The 22,959-nt window shown below is 38.8% G+C and overlaps 1 protein-coding gene and 1 long non-coding RNA gene across 2 annotated transcripts; both read right to left on the bottom strand.

Moving 5' to 3' along the window:
* Positions 1-11,379: 11,379 nt before the first annotated feature.
* On the bottom strand, positions 11,380-13,540 carry LOC130722742 (uncharacterized). The gene is made up of 2 exons (XR_009014087.1): positions 13,328-13,540; positions 11,380-12,031 (listed from the first exon to the last, which is right to left on the bottom strand). It is a non-coding gene; the product is annotated as an uncharacterized LOC130722742 (long non-coding RNA).
* A 1,252-nt stretch (positions 13,541-14,792) lies between these two features.
* Positions 14,793-20,449, bottom strand: LOC130722741 (serine/threonine protein phosphatase 2A 57 kDa regulatory subunit B' theta isoform-like). The gene is made up of 2 exons (XM_057573570.1): positions 18,553-20,449; positions 14,793-15,384 (listed from the first exon to the last, which is right to left on the bottom strand). Exons 1-2 carry the CDS (start codon positions 19,741-19,743, stop codon positions 15,040-15,042), a joined length of 1,536 nt encoding a protein of 511 aa, XP_057429553.1. The 5' UTR covers positions 19,744-20,449; the 3' UTR covers positions 14,793-15,039.
* Positions 20,450-22,959: the final 2,510 nt, after the last annotated feature.

Here is a 22,959-nt window from a genome sequence, read left to right as displayed (position 1 = left end):
AATTTGTCAACACACTTTCTGAAAGTCCTCCTAAGTTGGCAACAAAGAAATCAAGGAGAGCAACAAGCAGAAAGCCCTCAGATCCTAAGGGCAAAGGGATTCTGATAGAGGAACCTGCAAAGAAGAAGGCTGCATCCAAGACTGTGATCATCTGGGAACCCTCTCCTGAAAGGCCTCAGAAGAGAACCTCAACGCAACCACAACAAGTGTCTGATTCTGAAAGCTCTGAAGACACATGGGAAAACTTCTCAAGTGAGGAGACTGAAGATGATGACAAGCCTCTGGCTAAGAGACGAAAAATTATTCTTGAGGAAGAGGAAGATGAGCAGGATGACCATGAGATCATCCAGAATGTGATTCAGGGTATAAGAGACTCCTCAGAGGCTGAAGAATCCACAGATTCTGATGAAGTACACTTGGTGAGGAGAAGGAAGCTGCCTCTGAAAGGTCCCCTTCAGCATAAAGAGGCAGTTGCAGAGCAAGCTTCTGAACCTGCTTCAGAAGTACAACGTGAAAGAAGATCTAAAAGAACTTCTGATCCAGCAAGGGCTGCCAAACTTACCACAACCACATCCATCAGAAGTCCCAGTAAGGTAATTACTGAAAGCATTAACGCTGATTCTGCTTTAGTAGTTATACCTGAACAACCCCTGCCTATATCTACTTCTCTGCCTACCTCAAACCAAACAGAACCTATTCAACCTGAAACACAAACTCAAACACAAGCTGAACCTCAAGCTCCTAAGTCAACCATCCAAACAGCTACCACAGTCATCCCTTCCACTCCAATTTATACCTCTTCCACATCCGTCTCCACTGAACCAATACCTCCTTTCAATTCCTTCATTCAAGGTATTGTTCAAAGTGAGGCTACTCTGAGAACCTTGGTTCAGCAATTCACTCCCAAGTCTGCATCCACTTCACACACCCTCCTCATAACCCAAACTGGTGAGATCCCTGCTGAGACAGAAAAAGAGGATGATGATGTTCAGATCCTTGTACCGCCTTTCAATGTGAAGCCTCTTCAACAAATTGCTTCCAACTTTGAAGATCAGCTTCCAGATGCTGCTGAGACCTCGTATGTGTCTTTGTCCAACTACTCAGCAGTCAACTCACAGGATCTGAGTTTCACTTCACCTGAGAAGACTGTCACCTCAAGGCAAAGGCCAGACACTATCTCTGAAGCTGAGCATATGGATGAATCAGATCACTCAGGCGTGGAAAAGGACCATGAGATTGATTCCACTCCTTCAGAGCACATGGATGAATCAAATGCTTCAAGCTCCAATGCTGCCAGAACTCCTCAGCCTGTTCTGACCCTGGCCACCTCCTTCCTTCCTCAGAGTCTTACTCAACTCATTCAGGAGTTTTCTGAAGAGGCCACCAGAAGACTGAACTGGCTGTATCAGGTAACTGATAATCAGTTTGATGCTTCTCTTGTTGATGGTCTATGGTCTGCCTTTGAGCGATGGTCAGAAGGCAAAGGTCATGAACTTCAGAAGCAACTTAGCAGGGAGAAACGACTAAGAGTTCATGATGCATCTGAGAGGGCCTATGAGCAAAGGCAGAGAGTGCTGCACAAGGTTTGTGAACCTCTGAGAAGAGCTATGGCTGGAAGACCATGTGTTCTCTCTGAATGTACCTCAGAAGATGTTGTGATGCTTTCAGCAGAGGTTGAAGAAGAAAGCTCTGATGGTATAGTCATTCTGGAAGATGAAGTTGTTCATGAAGTTGAGAAGCAAGGGCCAACTCAAGTTGATACTGTCATGTCTTCAGAAGCTGCAGCTGCTCCTCATACACAAGCTCCAGAAGTTCCTACTTCTGCTCCAGCTCCAGAAGTTGCCATTCTTGCTGCCCGGATTGACAGGATTCAGAATGATCAGCAGAGGTTATTTCAGATGGTTGAAGAACAAGGACGTGTTCAGAATGAGCAAAGCAAGCAAATTCAAGAGTCCTCAGGCAAAATGGAAGCAATCATGAAGTACCTAATAGACAACCTTCCCTCCTCTTCCAAGCCATGAATCCCCCACATCTATCATACATGCATTTATTCATTATGACTGAATTTATTTCATGTTGACTGTGTTAATTTTTCATTCTCTGATTCAATGCACCGTTCATTTAGTAACTCACATGCGTTTATAATTGATAAGTTTTATGCATGTTTTTCTGTTACTTTTCTTCTTTATATTCCCTGCGTTCATCTTTCCCTTCACATTCATCTCATTCTCCTCTATTTTTATCTCTTCCAAATCACAATGACTACTGTCAATTTGATATCTGAACTCAAGACTCTGGTATTTGACCAAGTCTTTCCATGGAGTGTCAATCTATCTTCTTCTCAGATCTCTCACGCTCTTGAGAAGATTGAGTCTCTTCTGAAATGCTGGCTCACTTCTCATCAGACTCACTGTCTTCAGAACCTTCAAGAAGTTCTGACTGACCTCCTCCATCTGACCACTCGCCGGAAGGACGTTGAAGATCAGCTCCAGGGCATTTGCATGCTTCTGAACTATGAAGAAGATCACCATGAAGCGGATCAAGAGGCTGTCCAGGAGAATGTTGCCTTGAAGGAAGATCTGGCTACTCAGTTAGCCTCAATTGATCAGGACATTCGTCCTCTCCACCTTCAACTTCTCTCCATGAAGAATTCTCGAGCTTTCCTATTTATCTAGGATTAGTCTTCTTCTTTCCTCTCGATCCTTTGTACTTCTTCTCCTTTTAGTAATAATAACATATCTTATTGGTGTTCCCTCTTTGTTATTGCTCTTATTATTGTTGGTTTTGTTTTTCACTCTTTTTGATTATGACAAAAAGGGGGAGTACATAAAATGGTTTTGATAAAATTTCTTCTTATATTATATTTAAAACCAGTGGAGGAGAATAAGTATAATTACTTATAGCACATAGATATTGTCAAGTGTCTCAAATAAGGAATACATTTTGTTCATATTCTGAACTAATCTTGCTTCTGACGCTTTATTCCAATTATATCTGGACAAGACTCTATGTTATTATGTGAGATACGCTAAGTTCTGAAACCATCACTTCTGATGAGTATACATCTCTTCAAGCGTAAATTCTGATCACATAACCAGACTCCGAATCTAGATTCTTCACAAATTCATCAAGTCATAGATTCAGGGGGAGTCAGGGGGAGACCCTAGCTCAGAATCAGGTGCTAACCCAGATTCAGAAAGAGCATTGCAAACCGTTACACAATGATAAGTTTAATCTCTGATCTTTCCTTTCCTGTGTATTCAGTTTATTGTGTAAAAATTATTCATCAAAACACTTGTTTTGTCATCATCAAAAAGGGGGAGATTGTAAGATCAAGGTTTGATCAGTGGTTGCATCTCTATGTTTTGATGATTACAATTAAGGTTTGTGATGATGAACAATTGTGGTACCCTAACGTTTGTCTTTTTAAGTTGTGACAAACAGGTTCTGAATCTGACCCAAGCCTATTCGTTAAGAAGAAGAAGAAGAACCAAGGGTTACTAAAAAGAGAGCTATTTAATCTACCATGTTCGTTCTGAACAGTGGAAAATACTTCAGAAGCTCTGAAGATGGAAGCTCTCAAGAAGTTCTGAAGACTCAAGTCAGAAGTTCTGAAGACCAGATGTTCCAGTGGAACGGTCCAGAAGCAGAAGACTCAAGTTCTGAAGACTTACAAGAAGTTGGTTCTGAAGACCCAAGCTATTCTAGCTCTGACGATCAGAAGTTCTGAGGAACTTGTTCAGAAGCAGAAGTTGCATGGTCAGAAGAATCCAAGCTTCAATCTGACGATGATCAGAAGCTTCACCAACGTTCATCTGAAGCTCCTTAATCTCAAGTCAACTGGTGAAAGGACAGGTCGCTTTCACAGTACAACGTCGTACATGTCTCAGTCTGTCCGCCACCTACCTTGTACAGCCTAGCAGTCTGATATCACAGAATTGCCACTCCAACGGATAAAACCCTAGCAACGGCTACATCACAAGTCTTGGAGTATATAAAGGCTGAAGAAAGAAGAAAGAAGTTGAGAGAAACTTTGCTGAAAATATTCAACACTTACGAACCATTCTCTTAGCATTATTTCTTCACTATTCTAAAACATCTGAGTTTACTATTCGCTTGTTAGAAGCACTTATTGTAAACCCGAAACCTTTTACATTATATTGTAAAGTTCATCAAGAGACCAAGGTTGGTCGGATCTTGAGAGGACTGAATCAAGGCTGATTCAGTATTTGGCTAGTCTTAAGAGGATCGGTAGATCAGCTTCTTAAGAGGATACTAGTGTGAAAATCAGTGTATTGTTAGTCACTTAGCAGGTTGCAAAGTGCAGTTGTAACACTCATTGATTTTAGTGGATTGCCTTCATCAGAAGAAGGAAGAAATCACCTTCACAGGTGGACTGGATTAGCTTGAGCTTTTATCTCAAGTGAACCAGGATAAAATACTTGCGTGCTTTACTTCCTATCATTCAGCACTTAGTTTTTATCTTTGAGTTTTGAAAAAGCTCAAAAATATACCCGTGATTAGAAAAACTCTATTCAAACCCTCCCTTTCTAGTGTTTTTCGCACCTTCACGAGTCAATCCTAGCACCGGCCAAAGTGGGACCATTTCCGCTCGGGTGTCTCTTATACCAAACAAAATGTAGTCAGATCAGCAGTAAACCCTGAAGGCCTGCCATTTCCGTCTGCTACTAAGAATCACCTCAGTGTTCTTATGTGGAAATCCGGGTCTTATGACCATTTTGGAATCCACCGAGGTTCGGCATCCCACCGTGTATTAACCCCAGAAATGTGTGTATGAATGCAAAGTGATTAGCCAAACAACGTCTCCGACCTCACTCGTCACGTCGTCACGTGTTCTAGCTAACTTATTGTCTTTAAAAAGAATACCCTAAGGTAAATGTCGATTCTGCGACAAAAGACAATTAATTATAAAAAAGTATTATCTCATGATGACTTCTCGAATCATCCGACTCATCTCTATCCGATGGTCAAAAACTGCTCAGCGAGCAAAGAGTATCGACATACTCGGAAACTATCCGTTTCCCGGCTTATCTTTTAGATAGCCCAACAACAAAACTGCTCCTCGAGCAAAAGAGCATCAACGTACTTAGAAACTTATTAATTTCCCGACTTATCCTTTAGATAGCCAAACAACAAAACTGCTCCTCGAGCAAAAGAGTATTAACATACTCAGAAACTTATTAGTTTCCCTAAAACTTGGATTCGACGACACTTCTCATTTTCCAAAACTAATATCCAAACCCTAAGCTTTCATTTGAGATTGTTGTCATTATTTAAAGGGTTCAGAGGTTGTTTAGTGTCTTATGAATTTTCCTTGTAAAATAGTTTCCATTTAGTTTTATCCCTAATCTTATGAGTTTAAAAGATCCCATAATCCCAAGTAACTCCCAGAGAAGGTCTCGATCCACTAAAATATGAATAAGGGCCCGAATCTCCGTTCGTCCCATCAAACTTTCCCAAAATCTCATGATAAGTTCTGGCATAACTGCCCGTTTATCCTCTCTGACGTACAGCAGATATATGTGTAATTTCATAATCAAAGTAACACAATCCAACAGTCATGGCACATATATCAACACATCCTAGATTAACCATTTAGCATATAGCATGTAGATCAATATCAACACATCCTAGATTAACCATTTAGCACATAACATGTGAATCAATATCAAAGACAATTCCAGCAATAAATGATTATCATTTGTCAGCCGTAGTCTCAGAAAACATTTTTTTCCAGTCAAACACAATCAAGTGCATAAACAATAAATCAAGTCGAATTCGTCGACACCTAAGGCATTAGCTAGTATTCAGTGAGTAGCCCTCACCTGTAGCTCCTCCAGTGTGATCCTGAAGCGTTCCTTCACAATCTTCTCCTTCTGCCCCTTGGAAATCCTCAAACGAACCTTAGAGCGAAAACCACATAATTCAATCACAATCAGTCAGAAACTCAGCAGACAACAATTACTAAAGTTACACGAAGCCTCATAAACTCCGAAGTACGATAATCTAACGTGTTAAGACAAGTTTTCGAAAAACGAATTTTCCTCCCTCTATGGAGGTGCTCTCGGCCACACACACTAATTGTGTGCGCCGATTTTTCTTCGATCAAACTTGGTTCCTAGGTTATCATTAGTCATAACTAAGGCGAATTAAAGCTCGGAAAAATTATCGGATCGAAAACTGTCGCAGGGGTATTTTGGTCAGTGTTTTTAGCTCGGAATTTCAAAATTGGAATTTCGAAAAACAAATTTGATGGGGACGTCACCAACGACGTTTATGAAAACTAATCCTACTGGCGCTAAGCTCAGTCGAGTTATAAGTCTAAAGGACGAAACTTTGGCTAAAAATGGGTTTTTCAAGCAGAATTGAAACTCGGCGACATTCGGCAAATTGTAATCCGCTAAACACGCTCTTGGGCATGCAGGGAATAAGTTTAGACAGAGAAATCGAGTTATTTGGACAGTTTTACAAAAAGCTCAAAACTTTGAGCACAGAAAGACATAGAGAAAAACGACAGAATTGACGATCAGAAGTGAGAGATAGCATCTATACCTCGATGTCTTCGAGTAGCAACGAACGGTGCAGCGATCGGGCAAGAAACGGCGAAAATCTTTTCTTCCTCCTCCTTCTCCAAGCTCGCAGGTTCAAGGGCTATGGGTTTTGAAGTTTTTGATTTTTTTCAAGCTATTTATAGTTTATGGAAAATGCGGAAAAACGATTCCGATTTTTCCTGTGCCTACCTCTGTGAATTCTAAGATAGGTTCTGGCGACAGAATTCCAAAACTCAGAATAGGTTTCTTGGAATTTAGACAAACGATCCAAAGTCGGTGTAAATCGATTTTACCCGAAAAACTATTTTTTGTAATTGATGTCGGATGAGAAAACTTCTTTCTGAAGAAAGATTAGAAACCTCGAAAGAAATAGGTGTACGCATGTGGAATCTTCGTTTGAAGCTCCGAATAGAAAAAGTCTTCATTGTCCATTTATTTTATGTTTCTTGAGTTATCAGGGATTTAGTTTCGGCAAACCTCCGAGAATTGGAATCGGACGTTCGTACATTTTAGGGTTTCGTATCGAAATGCTCGTCATGGAAAGATTAAGAGAAGTTCTAACATTTCTCTGAAGATTTTTGGAATTAGTTTCCATCGTGTCTTTAAGTGTAAATTAATCGTTTACTATCGCTCTCGTCCTAGGATAAGCGAATACTACTTGCGCTATAACTTATATCGACTTTAATAATATCCTTAGCCTTTTCCTGAACTTTCTCCTTCATAAATTTATTCCATTTGATAAACACTTGTTCAGGTTTTCCTTCACGTTACATCGAACTAATCGTGAATAGGAATTTTATTCGGTTTATTCTAAGCTTAAAAACTTGGGTCTCACCGTAGGACTTCTCCTTACAAAGTATTATGTAGGGCTTCTCCTCAAGCAACATTTTTCAAGATTGTCTACTTCTACATTTCTTCTAAGAGTGATTGTAGAGACTATCAAGCTCAAGAACAATAAAGTATTTTAAGTGAGATTTTCCTCTAAGACTATACTTTATGTTCTATTACAAGAGATATTTAAAGGTAGAATTTGACTCTTAGGAAAATCTTCTCTTCATGTTGAAGAAGACGGTGGAGATGATCTTTTCTGATTTGTGAACCAAAGGCTTCTGAAGTTGTGAGCAAAAAAAATTGTATTTTCTTTTTGAGCCCTTTAGTTGTTTCTACAAGTCTCCATATCTTCTCTTCATACTTCTGAGTCTTCTGTGAGAGAGAGATAATCGTTGGAGTGTGCTCATCAAAGAGCTTCTAGTCGTTGGATCAAACAGTGCTTTTGTGTACTTGATGTCAATTGCATTAAATGCATGGCATTGTTTGATGAAGACTTTTTGCCAGAAAGGTGTAGTCTGTCAACAAGTAGGTGGCATAGGTCTGAGCTTCCATCCGTTGGTGTGAGGATATAGTAATTTGATAGTGACACCATTGTACTTTTCACTTGCATTGTACTTTGTCAGAACATGTGATTTTATCATGCAATACTTCTTCAAGAAGCTATTCTGAGCTCTTTTCTAATTTGATTGCAACGTTCATTTTTCAGACATTGCAGCTTTCCTCCTATGATAGACTTCGTTTCATTTAGACGATCTGCTTTCATTGCTCTTCTGCTTCAGTCGTCCTTCCTTTCATCGGACGATTGTTATTGAGTCTAGTCCTCGATTAATCACTTAAATATACAAAGTCATCGAACTTCAAAAGATTGAAATTTTAATCCTCTATAGTCAAGTCCTTATCAAAAAGCCCGTAAGCTTCTCAAAACTCAAGTTTCAGTCCTAAAACACATCTTCAACATCAAGGCTTCCATCACAACTTAATCAATCAGAACTAAAACTTTTAAAATCCAAATCTTTATTTGGGAGTCCAAAATCTATTTTCTCTATCTCAAACCAAAGTATCCTCAAAGTTCCAACTCGAGGGTTCAAATACATATAAAAATAAACACGGTTTAAGAATTGATTCTTAAATCGTCGAAAACACTTAAGTCCATATACTTAAATAAGTTACACAAAATAGTTAAGTAACCCAACTAAATGACTATTTCTTAGTCAACAACTACATCAAGTAAAAGAGTACATAAACTACCATTTTGTTTTTCTTTGAAAATGAAAATCCTTTTGTAAAACAAAGCAAAACTCTTCACAAATCAACTTTTTAAACTTCAATGTTTACAACAACAGAAAAAAGATTATTATTTTTCTTTAAATCCCACTTGCCCGATGCTAAAATACATTCAAAGGTCGAAGGCTCACAAAAAAGCTCTGGAAGCTTGTCGACGAAGGGTCGTTGGAGAAAGTGGTGATTCGCGGTGGTTGACGGCAGAACTATTTCCGGTGGTAAAAAGTGATAGAGGTTCTCCATCCTTTCGGGGCCAGAACTCAATGGCGCTGTCAGTTTCCCCAAAAACTCAATGGTTTACTCAGAAAGCTCAGTCAAAGCATCGAAGGTCGGCGGTGGTCGTTGGTCGGCGGCGAAGATGGTCCAAAATTGAGATGGATGGTTGGATTTTGCTCTCCTCGAGGAAAGTATCGTCTTGGTATAGTCGGTTTGCTCATCAATGGTAGAAGTTTGCCGGAAAACGCCTCTGAAGGCTGCGGTGGTCGGATGCGATTCGAAACAAGGGTTTTGTTGTGGGTGTCGCAAGGATTCCAAGGGTACCAAGCTCGCTGTGAACGGAGACCTGATGACACCATAAATGAAGAGAGAAGTTGACTATAGCAGCGACGTCAGCAACGTCGTTTTCTCATTTTTTTACGTTGCCATCGCTCTGTTTTTTTTTGCTCATAGGCATTGTGGTGGTCGGAGCCTGCCAGTTACTTTTTGCCTATAAATACCAAACTTAGTTTCTGAACTAAGTCTTGGAGCATTGTCTTGGAGCTTCCTAGGGCCTTGTTTAGGTTTGATTATGTTTTCTTTAGTCATGCTTGGGTAATGTCCTTTTAACACTTGGATGTGAATCCTCTTCAAAGTTGTGTTTAAGTTTTGAGTTATGTATAAACATGGTTTCCAATTAATGAATCTTTTCTCTGTTTTTTTTGCTTGGGTAATGTCCTTTTAACACTTGGATGTGAATCCTCTTCAAAGTTGTGTTTAAGTTTTGAGTTATGTATAAACATGGTTTCCAATTAATGAATCTTTTCTCTGTTTTTTTTCAAGCTTGTGTGCACAAAAGTTTATTGGTTATTCTATTTACGAACTAATGTTGGGATATATTAAGGGACCTGAGATTATATTGATTTGTTTCTCTATTGCTTAGAAAAAAAAAGTTGTCCAATTAAAGAATCTTTTCTCTGTTTCTTTTTTTCAAGCTTGAGTGCACAAAAGTTTATTGATTATTCTGTTTACAAACTATAGTTGGGATAGATTAAGGGACCTGATATTATATTGATTTGTTTATCTATTGCTTAGAAAAAAAAGGTGGGAACTCATAGTGTAGCCTGATTATAAGATTTATAAGTTCAGTTTAGTTATTTTAAATGTTAAGAGATTAGACCTTTAAAATTAACTTGTTAGCTTTGCTTTTGCAAGACCATTGACAAGTAGGGACTAGGCTATATCAATGTAAGACCCGATTTAGAGCATATTAATTAAATAATAATAATAAATATTATTCTAATGAATTATTTGTGCTTATGTGTGAAATAATGTCTTTAATATTACTTCGAACGAGGCTGGAGTGCTCCTCTTTTCCAAATGTTAATGACATTGAGAGGAAAGAGTCATATATGGTTGGAAAAGGGAGGATGAGGGTTTGGGCTTTTAACTCTTTTTTCCTTTTCTTTTTCTGGTTTGGGGTTTTTTCTTTTTTTTTCATCAACACATGAAATTTCTGGGATTTTTGGGCTGGTGTTTATTTGTTGGAGTTATGGTGTTTAATGTTACAGAACATAAAAGGTGGGATGAAGAAAAAGAAGCAAGAGGAGGAGGATGATGAAGAAGAAGGGTGATGAAGGTTGGATTTTTATTTTTTAATAATTAGAATTTTGATTTAGAAATTAAAAAATAAAAAATAAAATCCACATAAGCTTCATTTACACAATAACACAGGTGTCATTGTCACATCACTCCGATGAGGTCACTTAGCAAGGTTATCGGACCACCACCTCCGGTAAGGACTAAAACTAAGTATTTTCTCAAACACTATGGACTAAATTCAAACTTTACTATGGTGAGAGACCATTTCCAAACTTCGCCTATTAGACACATACTAAAAGCTTAATTAACCCCTAAAAAATTTCAAATAGCTTATAGTTAAGTATAAACGCTTATTCATAAGTTAACCTGAGATACTTATGAAAAAATAAGCTCAAAACAACTTATTGATAGATCATAACCTATTTTCGTAAGCTTACACAAACACTTGAATAACTATTTGTCCTATAAAATATGCAGAAATGAGTTCTTCCAAATTCCGGTCTATGTTTTAGTAGTAAATTCAGTCATATAGAAGGAAGGACAAACAACGTAAAGTCAATGACCAAAAGAAAAGTAACATGTTAGATTTTAGAACAGCTTTGCACTTTCTTGCACCTCATTTTTTTCTTAGTTTTGTTTGCAGCCCACAGTCTTGTTACTTGGTTTCCTATTCAGGCTGGCGTCACGTGTACTAATTTCTAGTCTTCAACTAAATGTTCATTGCAAATTCATTAAAAAGGAAAAGTGCCCAAATGAGCCAAGCGCCAACTCTGGGTACCAAAGTACAAATGACTTAAGCTTTGGATGCTGCTTTGCATATGAGAATATCTGCTACTAATCATAGTGTAACACCCCGATTTCCAGGTGTCACTTTAGTAACCAAAAATAGACTTTACGCTGAAAACAGGTAATTTTTTTTCGTTTGATACCTTTTAAATCAAGCAATAGAAAATAAAGACAAAACCCAACCACTAAACTAACCAACACACAAATATATACACATGTACAGCCTCAGCTGCACTCCCATGTCACGCGCACTCGCAGTGACTCCAAAGTAGTGTGCCCGTAGGCAAATAGTTACAGATCCAGAAGTGTGAGTGAAAAGGTTATAATTACAATCCACTGGGAGAAAGTCGGCCTCAAAATGGCCTAAGCAAAGACCCCTATAGTCCGACTGACTCACTGTGATCCCTCAATAAGAGAACCACACAAAAGCCATGCGTCGGGAACCTACCCCGTCCCAAAAGCAAAACGAATCAGAGCTCTACACAAATATGACACCTGCCTAACTCTACCAACCCATAACTGCTCACACATCCGAGTCCTCGGCGAACTGAAGACGGCAAGTTGAAGCTCAGCTCCATGCGTCGTAGAACTCCTTTCGTCAGATGTTCACACTCGTCAGTCCGGTCCTCCATGACCCTTCCCCGGTACGTCGCTCGATGACCCACAACATCGATCACCCAAGCGGTGGGGGCATCCCGATCCACAAGCTCATATCTGATCCCCCCCGAGGGAGAGACCATCGAACACCAGTCGGCCATCGACATCTGGCAGCAGGCCGACCGCCCAAACACAAACATACAAACAAAGCCAAGGCGCTAGGGTCAACTCACAGCAATAAGTAGATATACACTCAACATGTGATATGGGGTATAGATATATGTTGATATATATACATATAAACAATCCTAGCATGTTATGGCTCTAACATTGCTTCAATAAACAAACAGCACACAATCTCAGTCAGCATGAATGTATGCGTGAAATGCACAATATGTATCCGGATTTGTGACGCGTTCCCGTTCGCCACAAGTGAAGCATTTTCACTATGGATGGACCATTCCCGTTATCCATCCTGGATGAAATCCATCCTGGATGAACCATTCCCGTTATTCATCCTTGGTGAACCATTCCCGTTATTCACCGAATGATGAACCATTCCCGTTATTCATCATTAATGCAAGGTGAACCATTCCCGTTATTCACCATGATATGCACAGGTGAACCATTCCCGTTATTCACCCGATTGAATGCAACGTGGTTAGCCAAACAACGAATCGTCCTTACCACGAAAGTGTTTAGCTCACAACCCAATCTCAACAAACCCATGAGTTAGTGTCGGTCAATACAACACAACTCGGAGTAAGTGTCGGTCAATACAACACAACTCCATCCACAGAATACACAAGGGTCTAGTGTCGGTCAATACAACACAGCCCAAACAACAAGAGCACTAGGTGTCGGTCAATACAACACGGCTCCACAACACTCCCCAAGAGTACTAGAGTACTCGGTGACTTTCAATCATCACCATAGCTCACCTTAGTGGCTTCCCCCAATTCCGATAACTCTCCAAACCCACAACAAAGTCGACTTTTCCCCGTCTTTCGTAAATATTTTCCCCTTCAGTTCTCCTATGCTTAAACGTTAATAAAAATTGTTTCAATTCGAATTAGTCAAGTTATGAGTTTATTTCTCAAAGTCTAAGTTTCCCAAGTCTTTAGTTTTTCAAAGCTCTATCATTCTAAGTTTTCAAAGATCAACCACCCAAAATACATTTCCCGGGGAAAGTCTAAGAATTCCAACATATGGCTAAGTCTCAAACCCCACATTTGGACTTGCCTAGGGTTGTTCATCCAACCCGAAATATCAAAGATCACCAGATCAATGAATCTCCACTCCGAAATTGCGTCAAAACGCTCAATCCAACAAAAGCACAACATCACAAGTATGGAAAAGCATCATAACATCAACTCATCATCAAAAACAACATCAGATAAAACATAAGTCGAATTTATTGACGCCTATCATGCAGTCATAGCTAATATGTAAGTTGCCCTAACCTCGAGCTGTTCCAGCTTCGCAAACAAAGTTCTCCTCAAACAATTGCTCTGAGTCTTCCAAAGTTCCTTCAACTGAACCTCGGAGAAAAACAAAGCAGAATTCAAACAAAATCGATTAGTTCGATCGCAAAACAATACATAAACGATAGACAAAGCATTAAAGCTTCAGAATAGGACAATCAGGTACGAAAAGACAAGTTTTCGAAACCGAAAAACTCCCCCCTAAAGGAAATAGTCCACGGCCTCAAAGGAAAAAGGGCTTCGGCTCTTTTTCTTTGATCAAATCAATTCACAAGGTAGTTTTAGGATAAAACTAAGGCAAAGAAACTGTCGGAACAATTTTCGGACAATCGGGTCGAAATATGACTATCCAGGGGCATTTTGGTCCAAAATAAAGGCTCAAAACTTCAAAGTTATCAGTTCTGAAAACAAATTTGACAGCAACGATCCTCATGACATCCGTGACAACAAATCCTAAAGGCACGAAGTCAGATTAAGTCTTTTTGACAATAAAGTTTCGAAATGTGAGCAAAAAGGGTTTTGAAACAGTTTTTCAGATCCTGGACAACTGGATCACAATCAGCGTTTACTGACAGAGGTTTTAGGCTCATGGGAACCTAGAGAACATAACCCAAGCAAGAAATCGAAGAAAACGGACAATTTTAGAAAAAGCTCAAAACTGTGAGCACAGAACCGACTTTAGAAACTCAGCAGAAACAGTAATCAGAGGTAGGAATCGTGTTAGTTACCTCGATACCTAGAAGTAGAGACGAACTGCACGAAGATTGGTCAAGTTTTCGCGAAAATCTCTCCTCTCCCTCTCTCTCTACAAACCGCGGCCTCAAATGGTGAAAATGAAGAGGATTTTGCTTTTTCGCCTATTTATAGGCGGGCGAAATCGCGGGAAAATGAAAATTTCGCGATTCCGATTTTTGCAGCACGATCACCGTGGAATTCTAAGAGAGATTCTGGCGTCAGAAATCCAGAACTCAAAACAAATATCTAGGATTTGGGAAAAACGATATCGAAAAACTCAAAAGCGGTGTCGGTTAATCTGCCCCGAAAAACTACTTTTTGCTGTGATGCTCAAACGACAAAACTTCCTACTGAAGAAAGATTGGAAACGTCGAAACAAGTCTGGCAACGCGGACGGAATCTTCGTTACAAGTCCCGAATAGAAAAAGTCTTCATCCATTGCTCGAAAATAGGGTTTCGAAGCAAAGAAATTAGCGTCGGCGGACATCCGAAAAGTGAAACCTATCGTGCGTACAGTCCAGAGTTCCGAAATGAAACGCTGGTCGATGGAAAAATAAAGAGAAACTTTAAATTTTCCGAGAGTTCGAAATCTCACTCAAAACGTTGCTTTAAGAGCGAAATAGCCTATTCTGGACACGCTCGCCATAAGGCAGGTGTGCAGACGACTCGCACTAACTCCGAAAACAACTACGCAACATTCCTCAAGCAATTCCTGAACTTTCTTCTTCATTAATCTTCCTCAAATATCAAACTCCTGTCACGCTTACACTGATTCTACGCGTGAATCGGAACCTAGCTTGTTCTGAAAATCCAGGTCTTACACATAGCCTTTCAAATTGTTCAAGAAATTTCCCCTCTTGCAAACCCATCACATGCAAAAGAAAATACTATGAAATTCATTTATAAAAATCAAAGTTGTTGGAGCAGAATACATGCTACAATTTGAACCTGCATAGCTACGTGTGGGTGCTTTTACCAATAAGCACTGCTTCGCTACTTGCAGCTTTCTTTACAGCAAACTCCTCCAAGCGTTTCCAAGTGTTTTCACGCCCTTCTATGACTTCATCTTTCTTTGATTCATCTTCCTCGAACTTTTGCAAGCACTCCCTAGATAGATCAGGATCAATATCTTGGAAAATCTTCCGTACATTTAGAGTCAAACTATGGACCGCTTGGTTCCAATGACTTCTAGTATTTCTCTCCAATGCAGGGAAGATTATGGGCAATATCACTTTGCGGTTTTGTTTGATTAAGTTCACAATATGATCATTATTCCATAAGAACAAAGCTCTTTCCGCCACCTGAGGAAACATAAACAAAAAACATGACCATCACAGGAAAACATACATATTGCAATTCAACACCATTTCAAGTTATGACAAAACTTGTTAAATTAAGCTAGTCAAATAATTGTTCAATTTTGTTGGCCCAAATTAAGCACTTTCACACCATATCATGCAATGCCAGCATAAAATCATTTGTGAGTAATACATGAGAACTTCAAGAAGCTTAGCCTGCACAGCACAGGTCTGCATCAAGGTCATAAAAGCAACAAAAAGTCGACTAACAAATTTATGAATAGATGGAAACTGGAGTTATTCTCATTGATGTAAACACTTCTAAAATGAAATTACCAACATCTAAATATTTTACATCTGCTTCCTTCTTTCTGTTTAGGAGGTTTGGGGGATGGTGGAGGGTAAAGGCCTAAAAGCCTCAGTAATGAAAGTAAAACTGAAATTAAGTTCTATAAGAAAATATCAGAAGACTTGGTAGTTAAAGAATGAAACAGAAGTCCAAAAATCCAACTACTTGGATGATTATTGGCTAGTTGCCATCATCATGGTGTTGAGCATAATGAGTAGGGATGTCAATGGGTACGGGTGGGCATGGATAGTATATGCCCACCACCCGCTCCACATGTAAAAATTTATATCCATACCCGCTCCATACCCACATGGATATCCATTTAGTGGGTTTTAACCGGATTTTAAACTATCCGTGGATATCCATGGGCACCCAACACCCATGAACATAAATGAATTCACATATATTTGTTCAAAAGAAAATTATGTTAAATATAAAATTTAACATTGGACTTTACAGTCAATCAATGTGTAAAGGAAAATACTTCTTTTCTACTCTTTTTTGGGTCTAAGGGCTTCTTTTTACCATTACCATTGTATAAGTTTACTTGAAAGAGAACTATAACTCAAACACAAATTCATTAGATATTTAATATACATCTATGTATATACATATAAAAGATATTTTAGTATTTTATATATCGGGTGGGTATCCGTGGGTATGGATACATCAATATCCGTACCCGCCCCATTAATAAATGGATAGTGAAAATATCCATGAAATAAATCCGTGGATACCTGTGGGCATGGGTAATTTTACCCATAGCGGGTTTTTATCCGCGGGTATCCACGGGTGTAGGTAATTTTGACATCCCTAATAATGAGATCTAAAATAACAAAATTCATATAATTAGAATTATTTCGTCCTGCTCATAGCTCACAATCCACATATTTCACGCTATTTAATAATGAGTGCATAAATTTTAGGGTTCCAAAATTGATTTTGGAAATTCAAATCAGAGGCATACTACTTACATGGATCTCAATTTAATTCTGATAGTAGACTACGACAAAGAATTAACTACAAGGGTCAACTTATAATCATCAGATCGAAGTTCAGCATAACAACATTGTTACCATACCATCAATTCACATCACAAGGTCTTCTAAATTGTAGGCAGCACCAAATAATATAATACTAGACAATGTTTATGGACTATGGTTTCTTTCACCTATTCTGATAAAACCATCAAAACTCCAAAATTCAGCTACAAAGTAATAGATGATCTGTTTGTACGATGTAGTTCAGGAAATTATTTCGAGTCACAAATAGATTTTATGAGGTGAAACTTATCAAAAGCATCCACTCTCATTCTTGACTAGTAGCATGCCCATAATGGGCAACATGGCAAGGTTTCAGGGAAGGGTTGGACCCATTACAAACCTATTGTAGGAAGTCTTACTTTGCATTTGCAAGAAGCTAATTCCATAACTCGAATCTGTGGCCTCTCAGTCACATCGAAGCAACTTTAACCATTGCCCAGAATGATAAGAAAGCCAGCAGAAATTATAAAGAGAATAAAGACATAATTACTCAAGATGAATAATGATTTCCTCTTCATAAGGATAGGATGGTCAAATGTTTGCATTTAATTGTAAAGAATATAGAATTAAAAAATATAACTTACAATTTAAGACACCAGACTAAACCTTCCTGAATTACTAAGCGATGCACTCTAACAGCTAGTCACTTGGTAGAGGTGACACTAAACCCATTAAACATATGAATAAAAAACTTTTATCTGTCCTCATTTGATAGCTTAAGCATTTGAAATGTTTGACTACTCAACATGATATCGGAGTTTCTTCAACCAAAAGGTCAAGAGCAGAATAATTGATTCCCTCATTCTATGAATTAAAATCAATTTCAGCACAGGGTTGTGGGTGGACCTATGCTGCTTCCATGCTAAACTTTTGTGTTAGACGGCACACAACAAAAATATTTTACTTCGCCATTCTCCTAACAGCATATGCTTTTAACTTAGTTAACAAACTAATTAAACCAAAGTTGATAACATGAGAGAGAGAGAGAGAGAGAGAGAGAGGGAGAGAGAGACCAAGAGGGGATATCAGTAACTGAATAGGTACATGGAAGCTAAAAAAAATGGACCAATCATAAAGAATATGTTGAAAAATGTGTCAACCAAGATCAATACCTATAATAGTGAAAATCAAATATTTCTCAATCACCTTTTGCATGAAGGGTTTCGAGTAAAGCATGATTATATATCATCCTTGTATGGTTTAGCACTTTCCTACTCTGTCCAACAATGTAGTGATATTCTTAATAAAATACAGATTTAAGGGAAGATGACTAAATTAGTTTCTGTATGTGATAATTCTTCATATGAATTCTTCTGCACTAAAATAACCAAGAAGGAGAATCTTTTTTTTTTTTTTGATAAGCAAGAAGGATATTCTTGCATGTTGGAATGGAGAAACACCAACACATTTGTACGAGTCAACCACACTCTTCCTCAATCCTCATATGGTGATTATTTAACAGATACTTCCAAAGTCAAATTCATTAAGCAGAAATTTAAATGATTTCCATGTCTTAAATAGACATAAGGAAACAAGGATTCAATTTTCTTTATATTGATCATTTAAACTAATACTATAAAACAAAAGGAATAGGGTAATACAAAAGGATTCCTCATTTTCTCAGAAGCTAAACCGTTTTTCATCTAAAGGAAATTAATTTAAGTACATTATACAGTAATCAATCTTAAGAAAGTTTCCACTAAAAGAAGTCAGGTTCAATTTCCACATCAATCTAAACAACAGAAAACAAGATAAAGGAAAGCATTGAAAATTCCATACCTGGAAATGGGGGCTATTCAAACAACGGGCAACACGGCGAAATAACGGCACCATGCAACGCTGAAACTCTGGTGGTTGAGTTGCTTCTAAGACTTCTTCCAACTCACCCAGGAACATGACTTCCTTTATACTATTTGTTATTGGCCAGTACTTCAATAACCCCCTAATAATGGTATCTGCAAGCTTGCAGTCTTTCTCCACAAATTGGGAAATGCAATAAGATAACTGCTGATGATACATTGCTAAGCACTTGGGTTTGTGCAGTGGGATAAGTATTCGAACAAGAAACAGTTTATGCTCTTCTTTCAATGGCAGTGCAAAACCATTAATGATGCTCCCCAGAATTTCCAAGAATTCAGCAATCCCATTATGCTTCTCAGTCTCAAAAACAAAATTTAGAAATATATTATTGATTGCTTTCCTGATGTAAGGGCGATGCGCCATGAATTTGCCGTAGATGCGGTGTAGAGTCATTTTGAGGAAATCCCTTTCTCTAGGATCTTCAGAGTCAAACAAATCCAGCAGCCTCCGAACAAAGGACTGATCAATGAATCTCTTGGCCAACTTTGCATCGAGCTCCGGAGACGCAACAAATCTGAGGAAAATCTCATACACGAGGTGCAAATGAGGCCAGGCAGGATCCATGGAAGGCTCCTCCTCCTCCAAATCAACACCATCAACAAGCTTGTTCTCACGCGGCTGAGGACTGAGTGTTCTGAATATATTGGCAGACACCATTTTCACAACATCTTGCATGACATTCTCTGTGAATTTAGCATTAGCAGAAGACACATACTCTAACAAATCCGACAAGGCCTGTCGCTTAATCTCCTTTTCTTTTAGATGCTTGGCGGGGTCAGTGAAGTCAAACACCACACTACACATCTTGAGCTTCTTAACAAACAAGCTCGGTTTCTCAGAACTAGGAACATCCCTAAATGCAGGCAAAGCTTCATAGGAATTGAAATTGAAATTCTCATCCACACAATTTGGTAATGGAGCTTTGTTACCATGATTCTGTCCAGCATTCAACGCAGAAGACGAATTTCCAGGTTTGCTGCTGCTGCTTCCTGGCACCACAATTTCACTGTTCTTGGAGCCATGGCTTCTTCCAGTTCCACCGTGTTCGCGATGATTCTCGGAACCTTTCGATGACTTTCGAGGAAGTTTATTTAGTACCTTTCTGAACATAATTCATCAAACAAACACAAAACACCCTTGTTCCTAATCTGCAATTCGCTTCAGCAACAGACACAAATGTTGTTTGTTTGTTTCAACCCAACTACTCTGATAACCGATAAAGAAGAAACATAAACCCCTTTTTGCTTATATGGGTAGTAGTAGAAAACAAAACAACAGTTGAGTAATTCGCATACCCAATTTGATGATGATGATGATGATGCTGATGATGACCTTGATCGTGGAACAAGGTGGAACTGGATCAAAAATGTAGCCGCAAGGATCAGAAACAGCGATCAGAAACACTGTGAAGACTAGATTCAGAGTTCAAATTTCAAACATCAGAAACCCAATCTTGGGCTTGAAACAAAAGAGGAAGAAGACCAAGAATGTTCTGCGTATTTCCCTTTTTCATTTTATTAAAGAAAAATATACATAATATTTTACTCTAATTAAATTAAATAAATAAATACGAACATGTGGTTGGTTCAAGTGGTTCATTTTTTATTCTCCTTAAGCAAGGTCTCAAGTTCGAGTTTTGTGGATGGAAAAAACCACCGCTAGGAGAGTTAGCTCCGAACGAGGATACCTGTCTTAAACAAAAAATTAAATAAACAAATGAAAAAAATTAATTTTGAAGGGATCATCAAAAATAAAAATAGAGAAAAAGCAGTCCAAATTTACACACGCTATGGATTAATATTTAATAGAAAGAAACAATTTTCTTTTTAAATTGAACATAATGTATGTTTAGTACACCAAGCAAGCAAACACGGTTTTGTTTTGTTTTTGTTGTTGTTTGTTGACCAGAGAATTCTGTTTTATATTCTCACAATTCAATCATTCTTTTATTTTCGAGAACAAGTCAGGCCCCTGCAATGTGTGATTTTTCAACCAATAATTTTAGCGGTCAGCTGAAATAAGAAAAGAAAAAAAAGCTAATGGAATGAATGGGCAACTAACTAAAATACTCAAAATGCAAGAATGTTTCAACCTCTTCAGTCAAATACATATTTTTCGATCACCAAGCGTCAACTTGCCTGCGTTAAGAACTTTGCAGTTTACATTATAAGGGTTTTAGGTATGTAACACCTCAATTTCTCGAGTGTCACACAGTAACCAAACCGTCTCAATTTTCGTAAAGAATTTTCGTCGTTCCATTAATTGATCTTCAATTATGACAAAAGTTCATTTTACGAAACTCTTGAATAATATCAACTTTCAAACACCACGCGGGAATAATCAATGTCGTAAACCCTTCGAAATTAAAATTAACCATTCGATAAACAACCGAAATAAATACGAGTCATCGGTCTGAATCCAAAATCAAATTACATCAAATTGTTAAACCAAAACTGAAAAACCAAATCTGAAAGCAATAAAATAGTTTCAATGCCCATCCTCGGTACTCTCAACCCAAAACAGAAAATGGAAGTCTCTCAACCCCATAACCCTAATCCTTTGCCTCGTCGTCCTCGTCATCTTCGTCCTCTTCTTCTTCCTCGGTGGTGGGTTCATCGTCTGGTATCGGCTCATTGGTGAAGTGAACTCTCCAAGCATATGATTCCTCAAACCACGGTAGATGTCACCCTCTTCATCGAAGTAAGAGTTGACTAGCAGATAGAAGAAGCTCTGAACCTCCCGCTCATCCTCACTAGGGTTATCACTAACCCATTCCTCGCCTTGTGGCTCCAGAAGCTCCTTATTTTTCACTTCAGTCTTTGGTGGCTCCTCACGTTCCACTGATAACTCTTTCTGCTCAACCTCCATGTCCTCTGAAGGATCCAGCTCCAAAACAGTCTCTCGGACAGAAGATTCCTCTGACTCCAAGTTCAATGGGGTTTGGAGGCGAGGGGGTGCGAATGGTAGCTTCATCCTCCCGTTATGTTGTTGAACCTCGACACACTCTCCTTTCTCGTTGGTTCCCCGAAGCGTGGCATTGCCGACGTAAATGCGACGGACCTGGTGTGCGTCGGACACCCACACCTCATCCTTATCCTCGCCATGGAGAATTAGCTTCCAGGAATGCACCGTGTTCGTGGTCCGAACCATCTGGACCCCCCCCCCCAGAACAACAAGTAAACACATAAATGAGGATCAGTTCCCATGCAAGACTCACAGATAATAGCAGTTCAAATGGTCATACGATTAATAAAGTCTCATAATTTCACATCTCAAGTTAGCAAACCTAAGGTTTAGTTAGACTAACGTCCTCACCATTCACACATTCACACAACCACCTCAACACCTTGGCCAATCTCGATCATCCGCAGATGAACAACACAAGGGGACCAACACAGTCAACCCAAGTCACGTGGAGACCAACACAGTCAATCCACAAGTTCCCAGGGACACCAACACAGTCAATCCCTATCCCATGACTCAATCATGGTTATCACGTAGAGACCAACACTGTCAATCCACAATTCACCCTCGCGTGCAAGTAACTGTTTGTCTCTAACAACACCATCGTTCTCATGGTCTATAGCCTATACCCTAGCACTATAACCATCACATCACTACTTGCAAGCGAAGTCGCATCTCTAGCTTTCACAACTACTATCATGATCTAGAAGTAACCATTAAAGCATCGTTCAAAATATATTAACGGGAGGTTAGGGTTAGTCTCGTTCCTCGCAAAGTAGAAAAGCACCATGCAACTCTCTCCAAATAATCAAGACAAACGCCTAAACCCTAGAGAGGATAGGGCTTCAACCACACTAACCTCATTCGTCAAGTAATCATCTTTTCATGCCATAAATAAAAATCAACACCATCATCAATTCATGTTAATCAAAGATAAGTTCGCCTAACCCTTGTTCAATAGGGTTTCGGCCATGACTAGTTATAGGGCATCAACGAACTCATTTCCATGCTATATCATACTTCACATATCAATTTCAGCAAGCTCTTCATCAAGCACATCATCAAAAAAATCCATCTTATGCATGTTATCATAGATTCAATACATACATCAACTCTTACATGTTTTCGCCTAAGAATTATCAACAAAACAGGACCTTTTTACTCTAAGCATGCATAAGAAGATCTCTAATTACTCATACAAGTCTCACATGTTAAAGATCATGAAAACCCACAAGCTTTCACACAAAAACCACAAGATCTTAAGCATGCAATTGCCTAGACTTTACCCAACTAGAACAGCCCTCACCTTTGCCTTAAACTTGATAAAGAAAAGATGAAGAATGAAGAAGATGGTCCTTGCTC

The sequence above is a fragment of the Lotus japonicus genome, chromosome 6 (assembly GCF_012489685.1).
Source record: "Lotus japonicus ecotype B-129 chromosome 6, LjGifu_v1.2".
Taxonomy (NCBI): Eukaryota; Viridiplantae; Streptophyta; class Magnoliopsida; order Fabales; family Fabaceae; genus Lotus; species Lotus japonicus.
Note: the sequence above shows the minus strand (reverse complement) of the source record. Positions and strands in the feature narration are given on the sequence as shown.

Excerpts from the sequence above, each read along its gene's own strand:
- LOC130722741 (XM_057573570.1), bottom strand. The coding sequence starts at position 19,743 with ATGTTCAGAAAGGTACTAAATAAACTTCCTCGAAAGTCATCGAAAGGT. Across the intron at positions 15,385-18,552 it reads TGAATAGCCCCCATTTCCAG|GTGGCGGAAAGAGCTTTGTT; the intron begins GTATGGAATTTT and ends ATGTTTCCTCAG.